At 44.1% G+C, this 20,204-nt stretch overlaps 2 protein-coding genes across 8 annotated transcripts; one reads left to right on the forward strand and one right to left on the reverse strand.

Moving 5' to 3' along the window:
- Window positions 1–1,453: 1,453 nt before the first annotated feature.
- LOC124879902 (probable thiopurine S-methyltransferase) lies at window positions 1,454–17,238 on the reverse strand. Of its 7 annotated transcripts, none has more exons than XM_047384749.1 (9): window positions 17,077–17,098; window positions 4,410–4,532; window positions 4,101–4,193; window positions 3,880–4,012; window positions 3,159–3,211; window positions 3,010–3,084; window positions 2,852–2,937; window positions 2,731–2,775; window positions 1,454–1,648 (listed from the first exon to the last, which is right to left on the reverse strand). In XM_047384749.1, the coding sequence occupies exons 2-9, from the start codon at window positions 4,505–4,507 to the stop codon at window positions 1,527–1,529; spliced, it is 705 nt and encodes a 234-aa protein (XP_047240705.1). In that variant the 5' UTR covers window positions 4,508–4,532; window positions 17,077–17,098; the 3' UTR covers window positions 1,454–1,526. The 7 variants fall into 7 exon arrangements, with proteins under 7 accessions (XP_047240705.1, XP_047240706.1, XP_047240704.1 ...); XM_047384750.1 differs by lacking the exon at window positions 17,077–17,098 and adding an exon at window positions 4,838–5,175 and having other exon boundaries at window positions 4,410–4,522; XM_047384748.1 differs by lacking the exon at window positions 17,077–17,098 and adding an exon at window positions 4,838–5,143.
- cldn35 (claudin 35) lies at window positions 5,450–10,871 on the forward strand. Its single transcript, XM_047384755.1, has one exon. The coding sequence runs from the start codon at window positions 10,188–10,190 to the stop codon at window positions 10,869–10,871; it is 684 nt and encodes a 227-aa protein (XP_047240711.1). The 5' UTR covers window positions 5,450–10,187.
- Window positions 17,239–20,204: the final 2,966 nt, after the last annotated feature.

Below are 20,204 nucleotides of genomic sequence, written 5' to 3' on the forward strand. Positions count from 1 at the left end.
TAACACAATGCTGTGGCTGCTGGCTGAGCGTTTATCTGCCGGATCCTGATGTTTTGTCTCAGCGGGATTGAGATATGAAATCTCTGAGCTGAGCTTCAAATTCAGGTTTTAATCTGAACCTGATCCAGTTCCTCAGCATGCTCAGGATGGAGATGGAAGAACTGTGTTGAACTGGACAGAACTGACAAGAATCAGTTCAAACCTCTGGCAGAAGCAGCCTGGATACAGTTTTCATTCTGGAATCTGTTCAAGTTTTCTGAATTAATGGTTCTTCAACCTTCTGAAGGTCTTTCACGGTATTTTGTTCAGACTTTGGCTTTTTACTCACTTTCCAATGATTATGAGTTGAAGCTTCTAACCTCTGACCTACAGTATATATTGATTATTAAATCAGTTTGTATTTCATAAAAAAAAAACTAAAAAAAACTAAAGATATCATGATGCTCCTCTCCCAGCCTGAAACTTTGTCCCAGCTTCTCCTTCCTCTTTTCAGAGATTAACTCTTCTCCAGGTGTCCTAGATTGCTCAGCCAATTAGGACACAAAGCTCCTTCTGCAGCAGCAGGTAAGTGTGAGGCAGGCCAGACCTGGTGGAGGAGCTTACTGCTCACACACCTTTGGTGAGCTTCAATATCTTCACTGATGATCTCAACTGATCTTTAGTCAGAGAGCAAATGCACTCAGCTCAAATATCAGGTTGGAACTGGATCAGAACACCGTCTAGATCTGGACCCTATAGGATGAAACAGGTCCAAGAGAATCATCTTAACTACCGTGATACTAAAGAGCTTCAGGTTTGATGAGAAGCTGGTTATGGGCTCAGTAAGAGCTCAGGGTTTAAGACTCTGGATCTGTAACGTTCCTGTAAAACAGGAGGACCAATCACAGAGAAGGCAGGAAGAAACCGGGCTTAAAGGAAACAAATGAACAAGCATGTGGGAGGCGTTTCATTTCAGAAACATGATTATGGGTCATTTTTCATCCTCAGTTTAAAACATAAACAGACTTCAGAGGAACCAGTCTCTGTTTCAGGTCCACCTGGACCAGTTCTGCTCAGATGTCTCCCACAGAAGCTTTCTACTGAACAGTGATGGAACGCTGAGGAGAAAACTGGAGTGGACAAGACGTTCACCTACCTCCATCCTTTTAATTTTCTCAGCACATTGACTGGTTGAGAGGGAGTAAGTTACCATGGTGACAGACCCAGGTGAGAAGTGAAGCAGCTTTGTGATTCTGAAAATCCTGAACTGAACCTGGGTTACCTTGATAAGACTTGGATCCTTCTGAGGAGGACTGGCTCAGGTCTGAAGCGATCTTCAGGCTGATGGAGCTGGAGGTTTTACTGTCTGGCATCTAAATCTTCTCCCTGGACTTTCAACCTGACCTCTGGGTTTTTGTGGGTGAATCTACCAATAAACCAGATGTTCAAAGTAACAGAACAGCTATGAAGTACATATTTTGTTAAAAACATCTTTATTCTTCGACTGGTAGGAAAGGTGCTGCTGACTAGCGTCGTGTTGCCAGCTGTCAGTTTGTTGCCTTTGGGGTGATGAGATGAACATTTTCAGTCAGAGAGTCCAGACCCCAGGCCCTCTGTCTGTCTGTGAGAGCGTCCACAGACTGCAGCAGCTCCACGTTACAGCTGCTCCCTGAAACAAAGCAAGAACCACTTATATCACACAGCTCACACTCTTCATGTAAACCTGCTTAAACATGTTTTTAAATCCAATGTTTATTTCCAGGAAGATGACATGATGGCAGGATATCTCCTCCTCAGTCCCATCAGCTTCATTTAATCAAAGGTCCACCTAGTCCTGCTTTTTAGGGTGCAGGAGCTTCCAGAAACAGCTGGGATGGTCCTCATTTTAAGCTGCACTGCATCCAGACTGGCTGGTGGAACCTCATGAAGCAGGGATTACTTTGCAGAACCTTTGTCCAGCTCTACAATACAGAGGTACATCAACACACTTTACCAAGCAGAGAAGAAGCCTGATGTTAACCTCAGAGGAGGCGTCAGCCTCTCTGGGTTCAGAGGCTTCTGGGATGGACCATCACCCAGTGGGAACATGGATCAGATCTCCAGATGTTGGTTGGAAAAGAATCATCCAACTTGCCAGGCTCTGTGATGGTAGGAGGTTGCATCATGGTATGGGCTTGGATCATATCCTCTTCTGTGATGCAGCATTGATGCAGAAAGGTCCAAAAGAGATTTTAGATTAACATCTGCCGCCTTCAGGAAGCCTTCAGGAGGCCGACGAAAAGCAGGGTAGAGCTGCTGGGCTGGCCCGTTTCCAACAGAGAAAGGTGGAGAATGAGATGGGAACATGACAGAAAACCTGCACTGGAACCGGTGGTCCGAAACCAAAGTCTCTGGAATGTGTTGCAGCCTAGAATGCAGGGATGGAAATTAAAAGATGACTTGAAGCTGATGAGGAAAACAGGAAATCTCCAAGCTTCAGACTGTGACTGGAAATAAAGGAATTGTTTCCATTCAGTCACCATTTAACTTTCCTGTTGATGGAGTTCTGATCCATCAATTTATCAGGTTTTAGAGGCAGCAGAGACAATAACCTTTAGTAAAACGTCTGACATGAAGATCTGATCTGGTTTAATTCTATTGCCAGCAGGTTAGAACTGTCCTGTAAACCCAGTATGTATCCAGGATCTCCTTCTACAGGACTTATTGTTGGGATCAGGGTATTTTCTGCTACATGTTGGAGCTGAAACTCACCGAACAAACTCTGGACTTGTTTGTCAGGGACAAAAAATGGAGGACCTGCAAGATAAACACAGTGAGACCTGGAGCTTGGTCAGACATAACTCAAAAACTTAAGGTCTCCATGGTAACATACCTTTATACAGGTCTGGATTGTACAGCAACGTGTCCAGCAGGTATCTGCAGTCTCCACCCATGAGAGAGAGGATCAAAGCCGCGTACCTGAAGAATCCAGGACATGGTTCAGGACTGAAAGACATGCAGAGGGTCACAGAACATAGGACTTGATCTTACCTCTCCCTGTCCTTTGGGTTGATAGCCACGAGAGATCCTCTGTCCCAGATCGCTCCAAACTGACCTGCCACGGAGCTGCAAGGCAAACAGAACCACTCACAGACAACTGAAGTGTTCCTCAAAATCCTGAAGCCAGGAGGCAAACTCACCTGGAGAAGCTGAACAGGTCGCACTGATACAGTGAGATGTTCTTCTCGGAGTTCTGCATACAACAAAACACACACGATTGAGAACTCTTTCCATGTTCAGAAAAACTTGCAGACAGGGGTTCTGACTGAATTCACAGCTAATCAGAACCAGCAGTCTGTAAAACCATTTACTGGTGGCTGCAGAACCTTCTGCATACTGCAGAGCCACCAGCAGCTGAGGTAAAACCCATTGTGTTTCTGTCAAACAAACCGTCTGAACAGCCCAGATCAACTGATAACAACAAAGGAGACACAGATCATCTCTGCAGAAAAACTGGATGAAACTGAAGAGACTAAGAATAAAATGCTGCATTCTAACTTTCTCTAAAGATGAGTTCTCTGATTCTTCATCTAAAAGAGGAACACAAAAAGCCACCACCAGGGGGCAGTGTGTTCAGCCTCTATGACTGTTGCTGCTTTCAGACCAGATTTTCTCAGTGGTACGTGCTGGTCTGAGGAATCTGATCTCAGATCTCAATCTGACCTGGTGTCTCTCTGAGCATGCGCAGTGAATGTGGCCTGCCCCCCATTTCAAGTCCTTACCTGAGAGAGTCATTCAGATCCACCAGTGAGAGTTGATCATGCAATGGATATGCACAGAGAAACACATCCAGACTCGGATCAGCTGATTGGGTCTAAAGGGATGCAGTCAGAGTGCAGACTGTGTGAGGCGTCCACTCACCTGGAAGAGTGTGGCTCCAGGGAGGGAGGGAAGACTCTCCTCGCTGTACGTCATGTTGTTCTCCTGGAAAAACTGTCTGATGGCCATCTCAGAAATCTCCACGCCAACCACAGAGTGACCCAGGTCTGCCAACCTGAGCCGGGTCAGACAAAGCCAGCTGATGAATACAGATAGGAGCTGGCTTCCCACAAACGGGATCAGATGGAATCAGATGTTCCTACCACTTCATGTCCACAGCTTTCCCACACAGAGGAAAGAAGAACCGGACGCTGCTCCGTCTGTTCACCACCGCATTGTAGTTGATCTGCAGCATCCTGTTGGAGATCAACTACTGTCAGATCCTCTGGCTAATTGGAGAGATTGGAGAGATTATTCAGAAACAAAAAGATCCAAAAATGATTGGAATTGAAACTAAACTATTTGGTTCTGTTCTCAAAAACCGGGTTCACTTCAGCTGAGTTCTGACCCCGTTGGCCCTTCGTTCACACAGCAGTTCATCAGGAAACACGGACAGGTGAGATCGAGGTTACCTGTGGATCTCCGGCTGATGGAAGCCAATCTTATTCTCCTGCCAGCGTTCCTCCCACTCAGACAGCTGCATGATCCGATCAGCCTGCTGCTCCAACATCCTGCTGAAGTTCCTCTGGGCAAGGCTGCAGCAGGAACACAGTGTCAGAGACGGACTCAGTCAGGCCAGAAGTAAAAGCTGATGTGCTGGAAACATCTGATCCAGGTTTGATTAACTCACTCCCTTTACTGGTTTAACTGGTCCAGCTAATTCAGACAAAGTCTGACGTCCTGACCTGACCTTGACGTTTACAGACAAACAATAGTTCACTAGACTCTGAACACCGACCCGTTTCCCTCCATGGGCCAGAATCTGTTTGATATCCCAGAGATGTCCACCTGACTGAGGTGACGCTCACCTGTGAGCCAACATGCTGGACCAGAAGCTCACCTTTCTAACAGAAACCAGGTGCTGATGACGGTCCAGATTTGTCCTGAGTTCAGTCTTACAGGCTCGTTCTTCTCGTGTTGAATAATTCCGGGTAAAAGTTCATCTGACTGTTTCTGCTCTTCTTATCCGTATATTCCTCTGCAGCAGCGTCTTCTGTTCTTCCGCTTCCTGACGCTGTCCTTCTTCTGCTGCCGTTTAACCAGAGGTCTGACGGAAGATTAGTAGCGGAGCTCCACAGGAAGCGGAAGTAGTACATCAACAGTTTTTTGGAGTGGGATCCTCCCCCCTTATATAAATAAATAAGACATATTTTTGTTGCAACAGCGCTCCCTGTGGCTTGGAGGTCAAGAAATGCGACGGGCGGCAATCCTGATTTCTAAGGGAAATACAGGAGTTGGACAATGAAAGTGAAACACCTGGTTTTAGACCACAATCATTTATTAATATGGTGTAGGGCCTCCAATACAGCGTCAATTCGTCTTGGGAATGACATATACAAGTCCTGCACAGTGGTCAGAGGGATTTTAAGCCATTCTTCTTGCAGGATAATAATGTGTGCATTTCAATATTTTGAGCAAAACTGTGCTCTTACCCTGCTAATTGAACCTTCACACTCTGCTCTTACTGGTGCAATGTGCAATCAATGAAGACTGGTTACCAGGCTGGTCCAATTTAGGTCCATGAAACCTCCCACACTAAAATGACAGGTGTTTCACTTTCATTGTCCAACCCTTGTAGCTCTCTGCATCATTTATTTGCTACTTGTATTACACAATATGAAGGCAGAACACCCCCCACTCCTCATTTTATTTTCATAGTCTTCTCAAGACTCTCGCTCTGCTAAGTCGGACACAGCTGAATTTGATTTCACTGGAAAATAAAAGTTTAGACTCTGTGAGTTACAGTTAAAAACAAGCAAGAGGAAAAAAATATTTGAGTGCCTTTCTCAAAGAACCTATAACATGTAAAGATATTACAGTATGAAACCCCAACATGTGTATAATCTATCCCAGAACCTTCAGGTTAATACAACTGTCTACACACCATGTACTCGTTTCGTTTTGCTTTACGTAACACACTAATTTTAGGATATGCAGACTTGTTTACAGTTACCTTATAATTTGTGCAAAAATCAATAATTATTAAATAATGGAGGTGTCCTCTCTGCTGCTGCCTTATTCCTCTTGGCAACGTTTTTTACACCAGTCAAAGAAGCATCAGTTGACAGGAGACTTTATGTAGGAATTTTACTTTTATTAAATATATTCCTATTAATCCAGATGTAGTATCTCTTTGAAGAGAATTTGGTTTTTTAAATGAGGACTAATACTTGCAAGGCATGATTGTGAAACTGGAAAATGTAACTAGATTTTATCTGTTGTAGTTACACATTAATTAACATGACAGCTTTCCTAAAAAGCCAACTTCAGGGACATTTCACATGGAGGTGTCGTTTTTAGAAAAGCTTAGCCTCAATATGAGATATGTTGTCTGCTGACATTTGGCTTGATTTCTTTCAATAAAGATCAGTAAAGATCTGGTCCACTGTTCCATTGACAGGACAAAAACCACATTACTCCTCCTGAACAGAGCCTCCCCTCCAACACCTCAGAGTAATTTCCCAGGAAGACTGAGAAGCATGATCCCTTGATAGTTGGTTCCCTTTCTTAAAAACTGGGACGACCACTGTGGCACACTGATACGATTTGCATTCTCCCGAATCTTAAGAATTAGCCTCCACCACGGAGGAACCTTGATCTTCAAAGTGCGCCTTGCACCGCCTAACAATATCCGTCGTGAGGGTCCGGAGCTCTGCTCACCAAAGTCTACACAGCTTGGGCCAGTCCTTGTTTCTCCTTTTTCAGGATTACAATTTTTCAGAACTTCTTGGGGTCTTGAGGGAGGCTTTGAAAAGGGACGTCTGCTAACCTCAATGAACAACCTGGCCCCAAAGGCTTCCTTATGCAGCTTGACTGTTTCCATCACTACTGGTGTCCACCAGTGAGTCCTCTGGTTACCACTGTGACAGAAAAACGGTAACCTTCAGGCCACAGCTCCAGAAAGCCACATCTGCAGTGGAGGTCCTGCACATGACCCATTTTGACTCCAAGTCTCCAACCTCCCCCGGGACATGAGAGAAATATTCCCCGAGATGTGAGTTCAAGATCGCTGAAAAGGTTTCTCTGCCCGACCTTCCCAGCTTTCACTTACCACCTGTTTGGGTTACCAGGTCTGGTCAGTTGCCTCCCCTGCCACCAGAACCAACTTACTATGGGGCACTGATCAGCTGATAGCTCTGCCTCTCTCTTCACCCAAGTTCCCAAGACATGACATTGCAGGTCTGATATGATTACAAAATCATCATCGTGCTTTGGCCCAAGGTGGCCTGGTACCTTATAAATGACCTTGTGTCCGAACGTGATGTTCGGTATGGACATCCCCATGCCTCACACAGACGTTTAATACCACAACACCTCTGGGATTCAGATCAGGGAGGCTATTCTTCCTTATCACACGCTGCAGGGCAACTCCATTGTTGCCTACATGGGAACTGAAGTCCCCTAGGAGAACCAAAGAATCCCTAGAATGGATCACTTCCAAAACTACATCCAGATACTTCAAAAATGTCGGGTTATTAAAAATGCTGTTGAGTGCATAACAGAAAAAAGTCAGACTTCCCTCTGGTAACCTAAAAGGTGAAAAGAGGTGACCCTCTCGCTCACAGGGCCCAACTAAGAACTCTGCCTGGGATTTTATGGGGTTTTTATGTATCTTCACAGCCAATCAACTGGTTCAGTTAAATAAAATCACCATTATCATATGAAAAAAAAGAGGGAATAATACAATAAACTGTTGGAGGACAGTAAAATACATATTCAGAAATTCTATAAGAAATAACATTATTGGTAAAAGATGCATTACAAACAATTTCAAATTATTCTTTTAAATAGGTTTAATACTATTGGAGACAATTACTTTGTAACTGTTGGCCAAAGAGGTTGTTGCTCCTAAAGACATGAAACATGTTCAAGAATTGGATAAATGGCAATAAAGCATCACCACTGGACTGTTATTACCAATACCAGTTCATTGTATGTGGGATCAATTTAACGGATGTCATTTAAATTAAGAAAACATTTTAAAGCAAAAGATCAACTGAGATGAACTCAACATTAAAGTTCTCCGTTTCTTTGTTTTAAACTGCTGCCTTCTATCTGTAATCTTTTCAAAAAGCGGATTTTCCTTATGCTATAAAGTTATCAGAAGTAATCCCAGAATTCAAAAACGCAGACAAACACTGCATAGATATCGAGATGTAGATGTTCAAAGCTGGTAGAGAAAAACCCCAAAGACCTGCAGATAAAAGGTGGTTCTACAGAGTACTGACTCAGGATAAAAATGTACGACAAACAGTTCAGATTTGTTATATAAAAAAAACATGAATAACTCTCCTTCCACTTAATGGTGCACTAATTTATGCTGTCACATCCGATCTAGGGTGTGAATACTTTTGCACAGCAGTGTAACCTCTGAGTCTGGTCCTGTTCAACCATCAGAAACGCTGACATAGATCCAGAGTAGATAGATAGGTTCGCTCACTCAGACAAAAGAAGAGTCTGTTTTCTAGTAGGTTCAGATTAATGTATAGAGGCAGAAAATCCTGGAAAAACACTTTTAATCCTCGTTATAAACTGGATTTCATCCTGGTTTCAAGTTTCAAACAATATGGCCTCTAACATCTACTGGTGAGTCACCAGTTAGTCCAGTCCTGAAACATCTACAACGGGGACCAAACTCTCCTTCAATAGGAACTAAAACCTGTTCCCTGCTCCACGTCTTCTGTTATCAATTGACCTGGATCGGCACCCATGTCTTGTCCCGGTGGGACATGTCCAGGATCATCCTGATCAGACAGGTGGGAACCTCCCTCTGATCCTGGCCGCTTCATAGTCGGTTGTGGAGCGTTTGGAGAAAGTAAAAACTAACAGGAATGTGGACATTTGGATCAGGAATTTTTCAAATGTGTAGGAATCTGTGCAGAAGGATTAATCATCACTGGAAGCTGCAGCTCAGTTTAGGGATGAGTTAGTCACCATAAACCAAGGACCTGTTCTGGAGCGGGTAGACCAGATTTTGCAGCTCTTTTCCTGGATCTTCTGCAGACCTTCCTGATAAAAGGTCAGCAGACTCTCTCTCTCTCACACTCACACTCGTGTCAGGTTCAGGTCAGAGCGTGCATCTTCTTCGCTGAATCAGAACATCCAGGATGAGGATGAAAAAAAAACAGGAGGTTCTCACTATCCTGTTCTCATACTCTGTGGCAATGTGAAGAAAAACCACAACCACCATCCTAAATCGCTCCGACTGGGAGAATGTCAAAGATTTTCCTGAAGAAACAAACATTTCCTGAAGGTCTCCACCCTTCTCCTGTCCTGTTTACAGTGTCTGGTTGTCATGGCCACGGTTACCGAGGAGATCACAGGCAACCGGAGAAAGGTAACCTGAGCGTAGATCTGGATGCTGCCATATTTAATTCATAGAGTGAGTGAGACAAGCGAGTGTTTCGCGGCAGCCCCGTGTCGACGTGTTCAGACCCAAACCTGTTAGAGGCTTGACCGAAGCCCCCTCAGCTGTCCAAGCCTCCGTCCATCTATAGAGCTATTCTGACCCACAGACCGGTTCTGCCTTAATTTCTTAATAAACCTTTCTGGGAACCCATCTGGGCAGAGCATGGGGGGAAGGGCGACTCAGCATCTGAAGTGGCGTTCAAACACCGCTCTTTGTTCACAAGGAGACACTTCAGCTTGCAGCCAGTTCGGTTCATGAGCTAGGAAAACTGGGAATATTTTCAACCGTCAAGCTCCAGGTTTGAATCTTCAGCCTGAAGCTGGACGTTTGAAGGACAGACCCTGAAAGGGTGTGGAGCAGCAGTTTCCTTTTACAGGATCCTCTCAGAGAAACATCAGACGACTGGGATCAGGTTCTCTCCGACCTCAGTAAGACTACACCAAACCAGGAGACTGACACTGGGATAATCAGCAGGTCCAGAGTAGACTGCACACAGTTCTGATCAGCAGCAGGATGGTTGGGTGGGTTTATGGTCCACAGCCCACAGCAGGTCTCTGCTCAGCTCATCAATAACCCACGTTGTCCAGATCAGGAAGGAACAGGAACTCCTGAGGACAATCTGCAGACCTGAAGCTCTGAGCTGATGTTGGGAAACAAGAAGAACATGGCTGCCTACACGGTCACCTCTGGACTATAAGAGGAACTAACGGAACTAGAGACCAGTTCACCCAGAGATCCCATCAGATACCACAACAGAGAAACTTCCAGAGATACCGTTGTCATGGTGAACACAGGAATGCAGCTGATCAGCTTCACCTGCGCTGTGACGGGCTGGATCATGGCCATCGCCGTCACGGCGCTGCCGCAGTGGAAGGTGTCAGCTTTCATTGGCAGCAACATTCTTACCTCGGAGATAAAGTGGGAGGGCATCTGGATGAACTGCATCTATCAGACCACGGGTCACATGCAGTGCAAGACCTACGACTCCATGCTGGCGCTGCCACCGGACATCCAGGCAGCCCGCGCCCTCATGTGCCTTGCCATCTTCATGGGCTGGCTCTCCTGCACCGTGTCTTGCTGCGGGATGAAGTGCACTACCTGCGCTGGCGACGACCGCCGTGCCAAGGCGGGCATTGCGCTTGCAGGTGGCATCCTCTTCATCTTGACAGGCCTGTGCATCCTGATCCCGGTCTCCTGGACCGCCAACACCGTCGTCCAGGACTTCTACAACCCCAACGTGCCCATCATGCACAAGCGGGAGCTGGGCCAGGCCATCTACCTGGGCTGGGCTGCCGCCGTCATCCTGATGATCAGCGGTGCGGTCCTGAGCAGCACCTGCCCGCTCATGGAGCATGGCGGCCGCTATCGCCGGGGATACATCGGCCGAAGCTTCGCCAACTCACCCGCACAGGAGCCACCAAAACCCATCACGTCCAACACCCTGCCACTGAAGGAGTACGTGTAGGACGAGGAGGACAGGGATGAGGCTCAGAGTCCTTCCTGATCATACTGAAGTATTAATGCAGTGAACGTGTTTGTTTCCTGACACCTGAAGTTTTATTTGGTTTGTGTTGAGTCCCTCAGAGCTGCAGAGCACACAGCTTCACTCACATATTACCGTGTGCTGTGCAGAGTTTGTGAAATAAAGAGTCAGTTTGAGTCTAAACAGATTCTGCTGCTTCTTCTTCTGATTCCAGCACAAACGTTTTATCCCGTAACATATCTTGAGGTCAGATTATGGCTCCACCTCCTCAGAAGACGTTCTGCTCTCAGGCTGACGGTCTTCACTGGGACTCCATGAAGAAGGACAGTCTGCAGAGTGTGTCTGAAAGGAGACACAGAGAGAGATTGCACTGTGCTGTCAAGAGTTTTGCTCAGACTCACACATAAAAGAGTTCAAATGATTCCCAGAACTGGGAATCATTTGAACTGGTCACCAGTTTGGGTGTTTCAGTCACACGAGATGTTATTGAGGCTTGGGTCATCATGAGTCCGTCGGTTCTGTTTATTCTGTTCCAGTCCAGTAAAAGAGTCCACCGATACCAGATCATTAAACACCCCAGAGGGTCACATTACTGACAGGCTGGTTATGATGTCCTCATTCAGATCTCACCTGTAATTTGTTGCTCTGAATCTGGAGATTCCAAAGTTTTCCATCTCTTGGAAGCACACTCCACCTGTGAGAGGTCGTCCAGTCTCAGCGTCTGCAGCAGAGTCTTCCTCTGCAGAAATCTGGCTGTTAGCTCAGGAGAACCAGAAACCCAACATGACACAAACACGTAGAGGTGAACAGGAAGGATACTGCTGTCTGTAGTAACGCTCAGCATCCTGAAGCCACTCCAACATGTCGGCGAACGACGGGATGAGGGATGAACGCTCCGTCACTACTGCCAGATCCAAACTGTCTGCAGTGTCCTCGTACAGCTGCAGAACAGCAGACACTTGGTTACTGATGGAGTCTCTGATGGACTGCATGCGGGACCTAATGGAGCCAGACACCATCTGTCAGATTGTTCTCAGATTCAACAAGAACTAACAGTGTATCTGGAACAAATGAAGATCCCATTTCAAGAAGATCTCTGCTGGCTTTTCTAATCATTGCCACCACCAATTCATTTAGGAATTTTTTATCCCCCTGAAGGAATCAGAGGTCAAAGACCAACATTCCCCCAACACCCGATGAGGTACTGGACTAAAACTAAGTCCAGAAAAAAGTGATCTGGATCAACAGTTCTCCAGGATCCCTGAAGATCTTTCTTTTTTCTGTGGTTGCCATTCCACTCCACTTCCTGCTCCAGGGTAAAGTTACTGATTAAAAATGGTTGTTGAAGGTTTCAGGCCTTCTGTGTTCGTTTTATTGACCAGGTTATTGATTTCTGTTAGTAAATCTGGTCAATAATGTCTGATTCTAATCCCATGATCACTGAGGTACACAGAGCTTCAGGAATATCTGGAGATGTTTTTTCCTCATTATTCATCCAACTAGCTTACATGTTGCAATCTCCAACAAGACCTCTCGGTGTCAGAGACCATTAAAAACCATTTAACCTGTAGATGACATATTCTGTCAGATTAGTCCAGCAGGAATGAGTAAAATTGGGCGATCCAGTTCTGTAAGGTCTGTGTCCTGATGCTCCACTCACATTCTGTCCATGAGTCTCTGCAGCAGGAGGTCTGCAGCCTGCAGTAGCTGGAACTGCAGCCGCTCCTGGAGGTCAGGGAACACCCTGAGAGGCGTGTCAGAGACCCGGACCCGGGACAGAGCCCTCATCTGCTCCCCCAGGTTCCCTAGAGACTCCATGAGAGGGTCACACTCCTCCAACACGCTCCTCCACACTGCCCGCTGGTTCTGGAGAGCCACGAAGCTCCTCCTGAGCGCCCCCTGCAGGGCCATCTGGGCAAACTCTGTAGTGAGAGGTTGTACAGTCACTTTGCTGTTTTATAAACACACACACAGCAAAAAAAAAAAAAAAAGAGAGAGAGAGATCTAGAAGATCTCTAGAAGAGATAATAATAACTACAGCAAGAATAACAATAATCCTTCCCTCTATTATAATCAATTTTGTGTGTAATAAAACAATGAGAATACTCTACCCAGGCATAATAAGTATAACATCTGGTATAATGACCCTATTCTTGTATTTGAGATGTTTGGACATTCAGATGGTTCCACAGCTTTACTCCATTAACCCCAACACCAGAACCCTGCCAAATGGTTTCTGAAGATTTTCTGGTTGTTTATTGTTGGCTTTAAATCAGAACTGCCTGTAATACGTCAATGAATCTTAACACAGTACCGTAGTATTAGTCATACTGAGGATATTTATAAAGTCCACATGGTGAACATGTGTTGTACAGTCTCATTTGGATTTTATAAAAGTTTGTTAGTTTGTTTCCAATAACCAACAATTTTAATTACTCTTATTGTTCTTGTGTCATGTTCTTAGTGACTGTAGTATAGTTTCATAATGGTTGCCCCAAACCTCTGCACAATACCTTAGGTATGGTAAGGTAGGTATTGAGGCAACTGTGGCTCAGTAGGAAGAGTAGTCATCTTGCAATCAGAAGGTTGTGGGTTTGATTCCAGCTTCCTCCTGCCATATGTTGATGCCCCCCCTGGGCAAGGCACTTAACCTCAAGTTGCCTACCGATCTGTGTATCGGTGTGATTGGGTGAATGTGGCTCTAGTGTAAAGCGCTTTGAGGGGTCTGTATGACTGGAAAAGCGCTATATAAGTTCAGTCCATTTACCATTTACAACTAGACAATAATTCAGAATGAGCAGAACCTTTTGTTTTAGTGCCGGCTTTGCTTTGTTCAGCAGAGAGATGCTTTTTAAAACTTTACCTTGAACATATTTCATATAAGGTTTCCATGTGAGTTCATCAATAATAATGCCAGGATTTTTATTTTCATGTACTTATTTATCTGTATTTGACCAACAGATCCCAGATATTATTTTTGTTTTTCTCAAGTTAAAAGACAGCTTATTTTCATTCAAACAGGGTTTCAGTTTGTTCCTTTCATTTGTCAAATCCTTTAACAGTAGTTCCACATCATCTGCAGCAACATTTTCATTATTTTAGATTTTTTTACATAAATCATTTACAAACATCATGAAAGATGTTGGCCCAAGCATTGATCCGTGAGGAACCATGCAATCAATGTCCAGGCATTCAGAACAAATATCTCCCAACATTCTGCTGTCTCCTTCTCAAATAATCCCATATCATTCCAGTTTACTTCCTAATAAGTCATGGTTGATCGTGACAAACACCTTCTTGATGTCTCCAAACACCCAGCAGCAGTTTTCTTCTCATCAGTCCCAGTCGTTATTTCCTCTAATGTTTCTGAAATGGTTAGAGCTGTTAAACAGCGGGATTTAATGATAGGAAAAAGGCCAAATTACCACAACCTATAGGCCTAGGAACCGGGGGGACGTGTCCCCCCAATATTGGAGACAGATGCATTTGTTCCCCCCAAAATTATACCACGGAGGAGAAAAATACTTGATTTTGAAATCTTTACCTCACGGGCTTGTATTTTGAAAGCGCAACGCAGCGTGACGTCACTGGCTCCATCAGCTGTTCTAGTGTTTGTGATGTGGGACAGACGCAGGATTCTGTGGTATCAGTCTGATCAGAGACCTCTGAATGAGGTGAAACTGTCTGTAGGGAATGTTGTCATGAATATGACAGGTTCCTAACATCTTGTTAGTTTACATTTATATTTAGAAATCAAATCTGTGATGTCATCTTGATCCCGGCGTGGCCACCCGTCCATTATTGAACGGCTAACTTTGTCATTCTTCCCAGTAACGGCAACACCATCCAAAAAATGTTTTGTCATCTTACTTCAGCAAAATGCCACCACCAAAGAAAAGACTTAAACAACAGCAGAACTTACTTTGTTTTCTTAAAAAGAGTGACGTCAGAGAGTAACGGTTACACGAGGTCAACGCCTAATCATCCTCGGCTATTTAGCATGTCTGACATTATATTAGATATTATGTGCAATATTGTCAGAAGTAGTGAGGCAGTTGAAGCAATAAAAGGTGGAGAGACGGAGGAAGCTGGAGCGAGGTGTTAAATGATTAGTGATAAAATATGAATAGAGCCAGGAGCAGCTTCAGGGTGGGGGGTAAGGTTTAAACATCACATTATTAATAAAATAGATCCAGAAAAGAGAACAGGTCAGGTTAGAATATTTGGGTTAGAATACGAGGTTATCAGCTGCACTAGAACTAGGGTTAACTAACTAGAACTCACCCTAACCCACAAGTGTTCTGCATATTTATACGGTGAAATGCTGCTCTATGGTAACCGACAGGTGGATCTTTTCCCCCATTTATTTTTAAAATGTGCCACATTTATGCTCAGGAGCCGTACCTTAGACATGCATCTCTGAAGCTATTTTATATGTTTAGGAGCAGCAATGCTGCAGCACAAACAGACTAAGAAGATGGTTCAGGGCTGGAGGTGAGGTCTTAAAATAAATCAGTGAACACTTAATTTCAGGGTGAAGTTATGCTATCAACAGATTTGACTGTTTAAGCCTTAAACACATCTGCAAATCAGTTGTCAAAAATCTTTATGTATAAGAGAAGCCTCAACAGATGTAGCTTTTATATCTTTTGTAAATATAAACCTGATACTTTACATTCACCGGCCACTTTATAAGGTACACCTTGCTAGTACCGGGTTGGACCCCCTTTTACCTTCAGAACTGCCTTAATTCTTTGTGACATAGATTCAATAAGGTAATGGAAACATTCCTCAGAGAGTTTGGTCCATATTGACATGATAGCGTCACACAGATGCTGCAGATTTGTCGGCTGCATCCATGATGAGAATCTCCTGTTCCACCACATCCCAAAGGTGCTCTATTGGACTGAGATCTGGTGACTGTGGAGGTCATTTGAGTCCAGTGAACTCATTGTCATGTTCAAGAAACCAGTCTGACATGATTCGTGCTTTATGACATGGCGCGTTATCCTGCTGGAAGTAACCATCAGAAGATGGGTCCACTGTGGTCATAAAGGGATGGACATGGTCAGCAACAATACTCAGGTAGGCTGTGGCGTTGACACGATGCTCAATTGGTACTAAGGGGCCCAAAGTGTGCCAAGAAAATATCCCCCACACCATTACACCACCACCACCAGCCTGAACCGTTGATACAAGGCAGGATGGATCCATGCTTTCATGTTGTTGACACCAAATTCTGACCCGACCATCCGAATGTCGCAGCAGAAATCGAGACTCATCAGACCAGGCAACGTTTTTCCAATCTTCTATTGTCCAATTTTGGTGAGTCTGTGTGAATTGTAGCCTCGGTTTCCTGTTCTTAGCTGACAGGAGTAGCACCAGGTGTGGTCATCTGCTGCTGTAGCCCATCCACCTCAAGGTTCGACGTGTTGTGTGTTCAGAGATGCTCTTCTGCATGCCTTGGTTGTAACGAGTGGTTATTTGAGTTACTGTTGCTTTTCTATCAGCTCCAACCAGTCTGGCCATTCTCCTCTGACCTCTGGCATCAACAAGGCATTTGTGCCCACAGAACTGCTGCTCACTGGATATTTTCTCTTTTTCAGACCATTCTCTGTAAACCCTAGAGATGGTAGTGCGTGAAAATCCCAGAAAATCAGCAGTTTCTGAAATACTCAGACCAGCCCGTCTGGCACCAACAACCATGCTACGTTCAAAGTCACTTAAATCACCTTTCTTCTCCTTTCTGATGCTCAGTTTGAGATGCAGGAGATCATCTTGACCATATCTACATGCCTAAATGCATTGAGTTGCTGTCATGTGATTGGCTGATTAGAAATTAACGAGCAGTTGGACAGGTGTACCTAATAAAGTGGCCGGTGAGTGTATGTTACCATATGTAATGTAAGGCCACGCAGGGACATCAAAGTTTGAGGCATTTTGAACAATAAAACATGTTAAACCATTCAGGGATCTGTAAGGTTTCCATTATGTCCTCTACGTTGTCATATAAGCTGCCGCTGGATCCACGACGCAATCCTGCAGTGTTCTTAGAGCGACTGTCCGCTTGGTCCAGATAGAGGGGTTCTGTCAGGTTTTGTGTGTTGCTTGCAGGACCAACGTGCAGCCACAAACTCCGGAGATTTACAGATTTACGTTACATTACAAGCTTTTAAATAAAACCTACCTGAGCTCAATGCAGACCCGACAGAGAAAATAAAAATCAATGTTTTAAACCCAAAGCTTCTAGTTTTCACCTGCGGCTTTAATCTATCATGGCACGTCTACGTCATGATGCTCCGATCCATTTCCGGTGTTAACGCCGGTCTTCTTCTTTTCTTTATAGGCGGATTGCAAACAAGTTAAAGGTGCATACCGCCACCTAGTGTACAAGACTATGTAGCTCTTTGTGTTCCTACTATATTCTATTTTTTAAATTTAGTATTACGTAAAAATAATAGCAACGCTTTATTAATAATCCTGATTTCCTCCCTGTCACCGTCTGTTCCTTATATTCTTTTTAAACTCCTTTATCTCCCTGTTTCCCTTACGACTTCCCTCATCCTCTCTCTTTCAGCTTTATATTTATAGCACATAATCAAAACATGATCTAGATTTTCTTTTTCTCCACAACCCTCATATTTATCATTTTTCCTTTCCCTAGTCTAAAAAAACCAAATATTTAAGTAGGTATAATCTACTCTCAGTCTAGTCAAAATCACATGTTCCCTTCTGCTTCTTTCTCCAGAATCAGAATCAGCTTTATTGCCAAGTTTGTTCAGACAATGAATTTGACTCCAGTCCACTTTGCTCTCAATAATAAAGAATATCTTTTGAAATGTACATATAAACACAACTGACTTTCCAACAGAATATAATGTGGGATCGGTCCAATCATGCCTGGTGTTGTTCTGGACCTCTGACTGTCAAGAGATCATCAGAGAAACAGCCTGGAGGAAGAAACTGTCTCTGTGGCGGCTGGTTTTAGTAAACATTGCTCTGTAGCGCCACCTGAAGGTCAAAGCCAAAACAGTTTATGTGCAGGGTGTGTGGGGTCTGCAGAGATTTTAGCAGCTCTTTTCATGACCCTTGACCTGTATAAGTCCTGGATGGAGGGAAGGTCAGCCCTGATGATCCTCTCTGCAGTCCTGATTATTTGTTGCAGTCTGGACCTGTCCTGTTTGGTGGATGATCCAAACCACACTGAGATGGATGAAGACAGGACAGACTGAATGATGGCAGTGTAGAAGATGACCAACAGCTCCTGTGGAAGGTTGAACTTCTTGAGTTGCCTCAGGAAGTACAGTCTCTGCTGGGCCTTCTTTAGAACAGTGTCTGTGTGTGAAGACCATCTCAGTTTTCGAGAAATGGTGGTTCCTAGGAACCAGAAGTGGTCCACAGCTGATACAGTGTTGTTGAGGATGGTGAGGGGGGCATGTGATGGTTCTTTGAAAGTCCACCAATGTCTCTACAGTCTTGAGTGGGTTCAGTTCAAGGTAGTTCTGACTGCACCAGTGGACCAGCCGATCCACCTGCTGTCTGTATGCAGACTCATCACCGTCCTGGATCAGTCCAATAACAGTGGTGTCATCTGCAAACTTCAGGAATTTCACAGACGGGTTCACTGAGGTCCAGTCATTAGTGTAGAGGGAGAAGAGTGGAGAGAGAACATACCTCTGGGGGGTGCCGCTGCTGAACATTCTTGTGCGGGAGAAGATGCTCCCCAGCCTCACCTGCTGCTGCCGGTCCTTCAGGAAGCTGCTGATCCACTGACAGGTGCTGGCTGGATGAGCTGGATAAGCTTTTTCATTACAAATTCTTGAATTCTATATAGTTTTCTTTGTTAGGAATAACCTTTATTAATATGACTCATAGCTGTTTTTCCCATTTATACTATAGTGAAATAAAGTATAAGTTCTAATGTTTCCCTTTTGTTACAAGAGGATAAGAAGCTCATAAACATACATTACAAGGATAAATGACCCAAGGATTGTCATAAATGACCTGAAGCTGGGGCACTGGGGGTGTTAGTGGAGCAGCTGGTATAACTGGTTTGATTAGAAACCTGCAGCACACTTAGAATAAGTATGTACACCCGCTACTACACAATCTACCAGATAGACACCACAATGGTGACACAAAGTCTACTGATAATCACTGAGGGAGGAAACATCCATTACATTGGAGAACCAGATATAAAACTATATGTGACCTTCTATCGAGGCTCTTCATCATCCTCTAACAGACGGTGACGGTCCGAGACGGGAGCCTCAGCGCTGATCTCTGTAATCATTCCTCTGCCTTAATTTACATTAAAAGAGGTAAAAGTTAGAAACTGTTTGAGAGTCGTTCCTTTAAAAGTCTTTAGATAGAGTCTGTGATCGCTTCATGGGGACCGGAGGAGCTCCGAGGCGTCTGACCGCCAACAGGGTGCGGCAGCTTTGGACATCTTCATTTCTCATTTTCATTCTTTTTTTTTGCCAAATTTCTGTTTCCTTCCTTTTAATTACTTATTTCCTATCACCTTTCCCAAATGCAACCTAAACCCTTATCTTCTTCCTCAGAGCCTTTTAGATAATCTATCTGCTGTTTCATTTCCTCTCACCCCTTCATGTGCTGGTACCCAACAAAACTGGACATTTATTCCAGACCGCGATAACATTAACAGATCTTGATGGATTTCCAGAACTAAATCTTCTCTATGATTTCCTTTTGATTGAATACTTTCTACTACTGCTTTTGAGTCCCTGCATATCACCACCCTTTGTAAACTGATCATAATTGCTACAATTTCTGCAGTATATAAATATATTAGATGCATTAACCTTTTACAGATACGTAATTGAAATTCTGGAATGAATATCCCTATTTCCATATTTGCCTTTGTATTTTTAGAACCATCTGTATAAATTTTTAAATAACTGTAATAAGTGTCAAGGTTAATCAACCTACAATACGTATAACAACACAAAAAGAAGAGAGAGACAAAGAATTAGTTATTTTACTCGCTTGCGAGGAGAGACGGTCAGAGTTGCTTTCAGTTACAAACTCTCCACCGCTCTGAAAACAATTCGACCGCAATCCTCTTTTTATTGTCTTTTGGGGGTCCCTAGTTTACAAAACCATTAAACTCTAAAGGATGGGGAAACAACTGCTGCATCGTAAACTGGTCATAAACAACTTTATCCATTAACAACACATTTCCACAATCTCCTCCAGTCCAGGATCAGTTACCTTTTGTTGAGTGTAATCAGCTTTCATCTTTATGACCTCCTCAACTGGACTGCTTCCTTCTCTGCTAGCTCAGCTCCATTT

The sequence above is a fragment of the Girardinichthys multiradiatus genome, chromosome 13, assembly GCF_021462225.1.
Source record: "Girardinichthys multiradiatus isolate DD_20200921_A chromosome 13, DD_fGirMul_XY1, whole genome shotgun sequence".
Taxonomy (NCBI): domain Eukaryota; kingdom Metazoa; phylum Chordata; class Actinopteri; order Cyprinodontiformes; family Goodeidae; genus Girardinichthys; species Girardinichthys multiradiatus.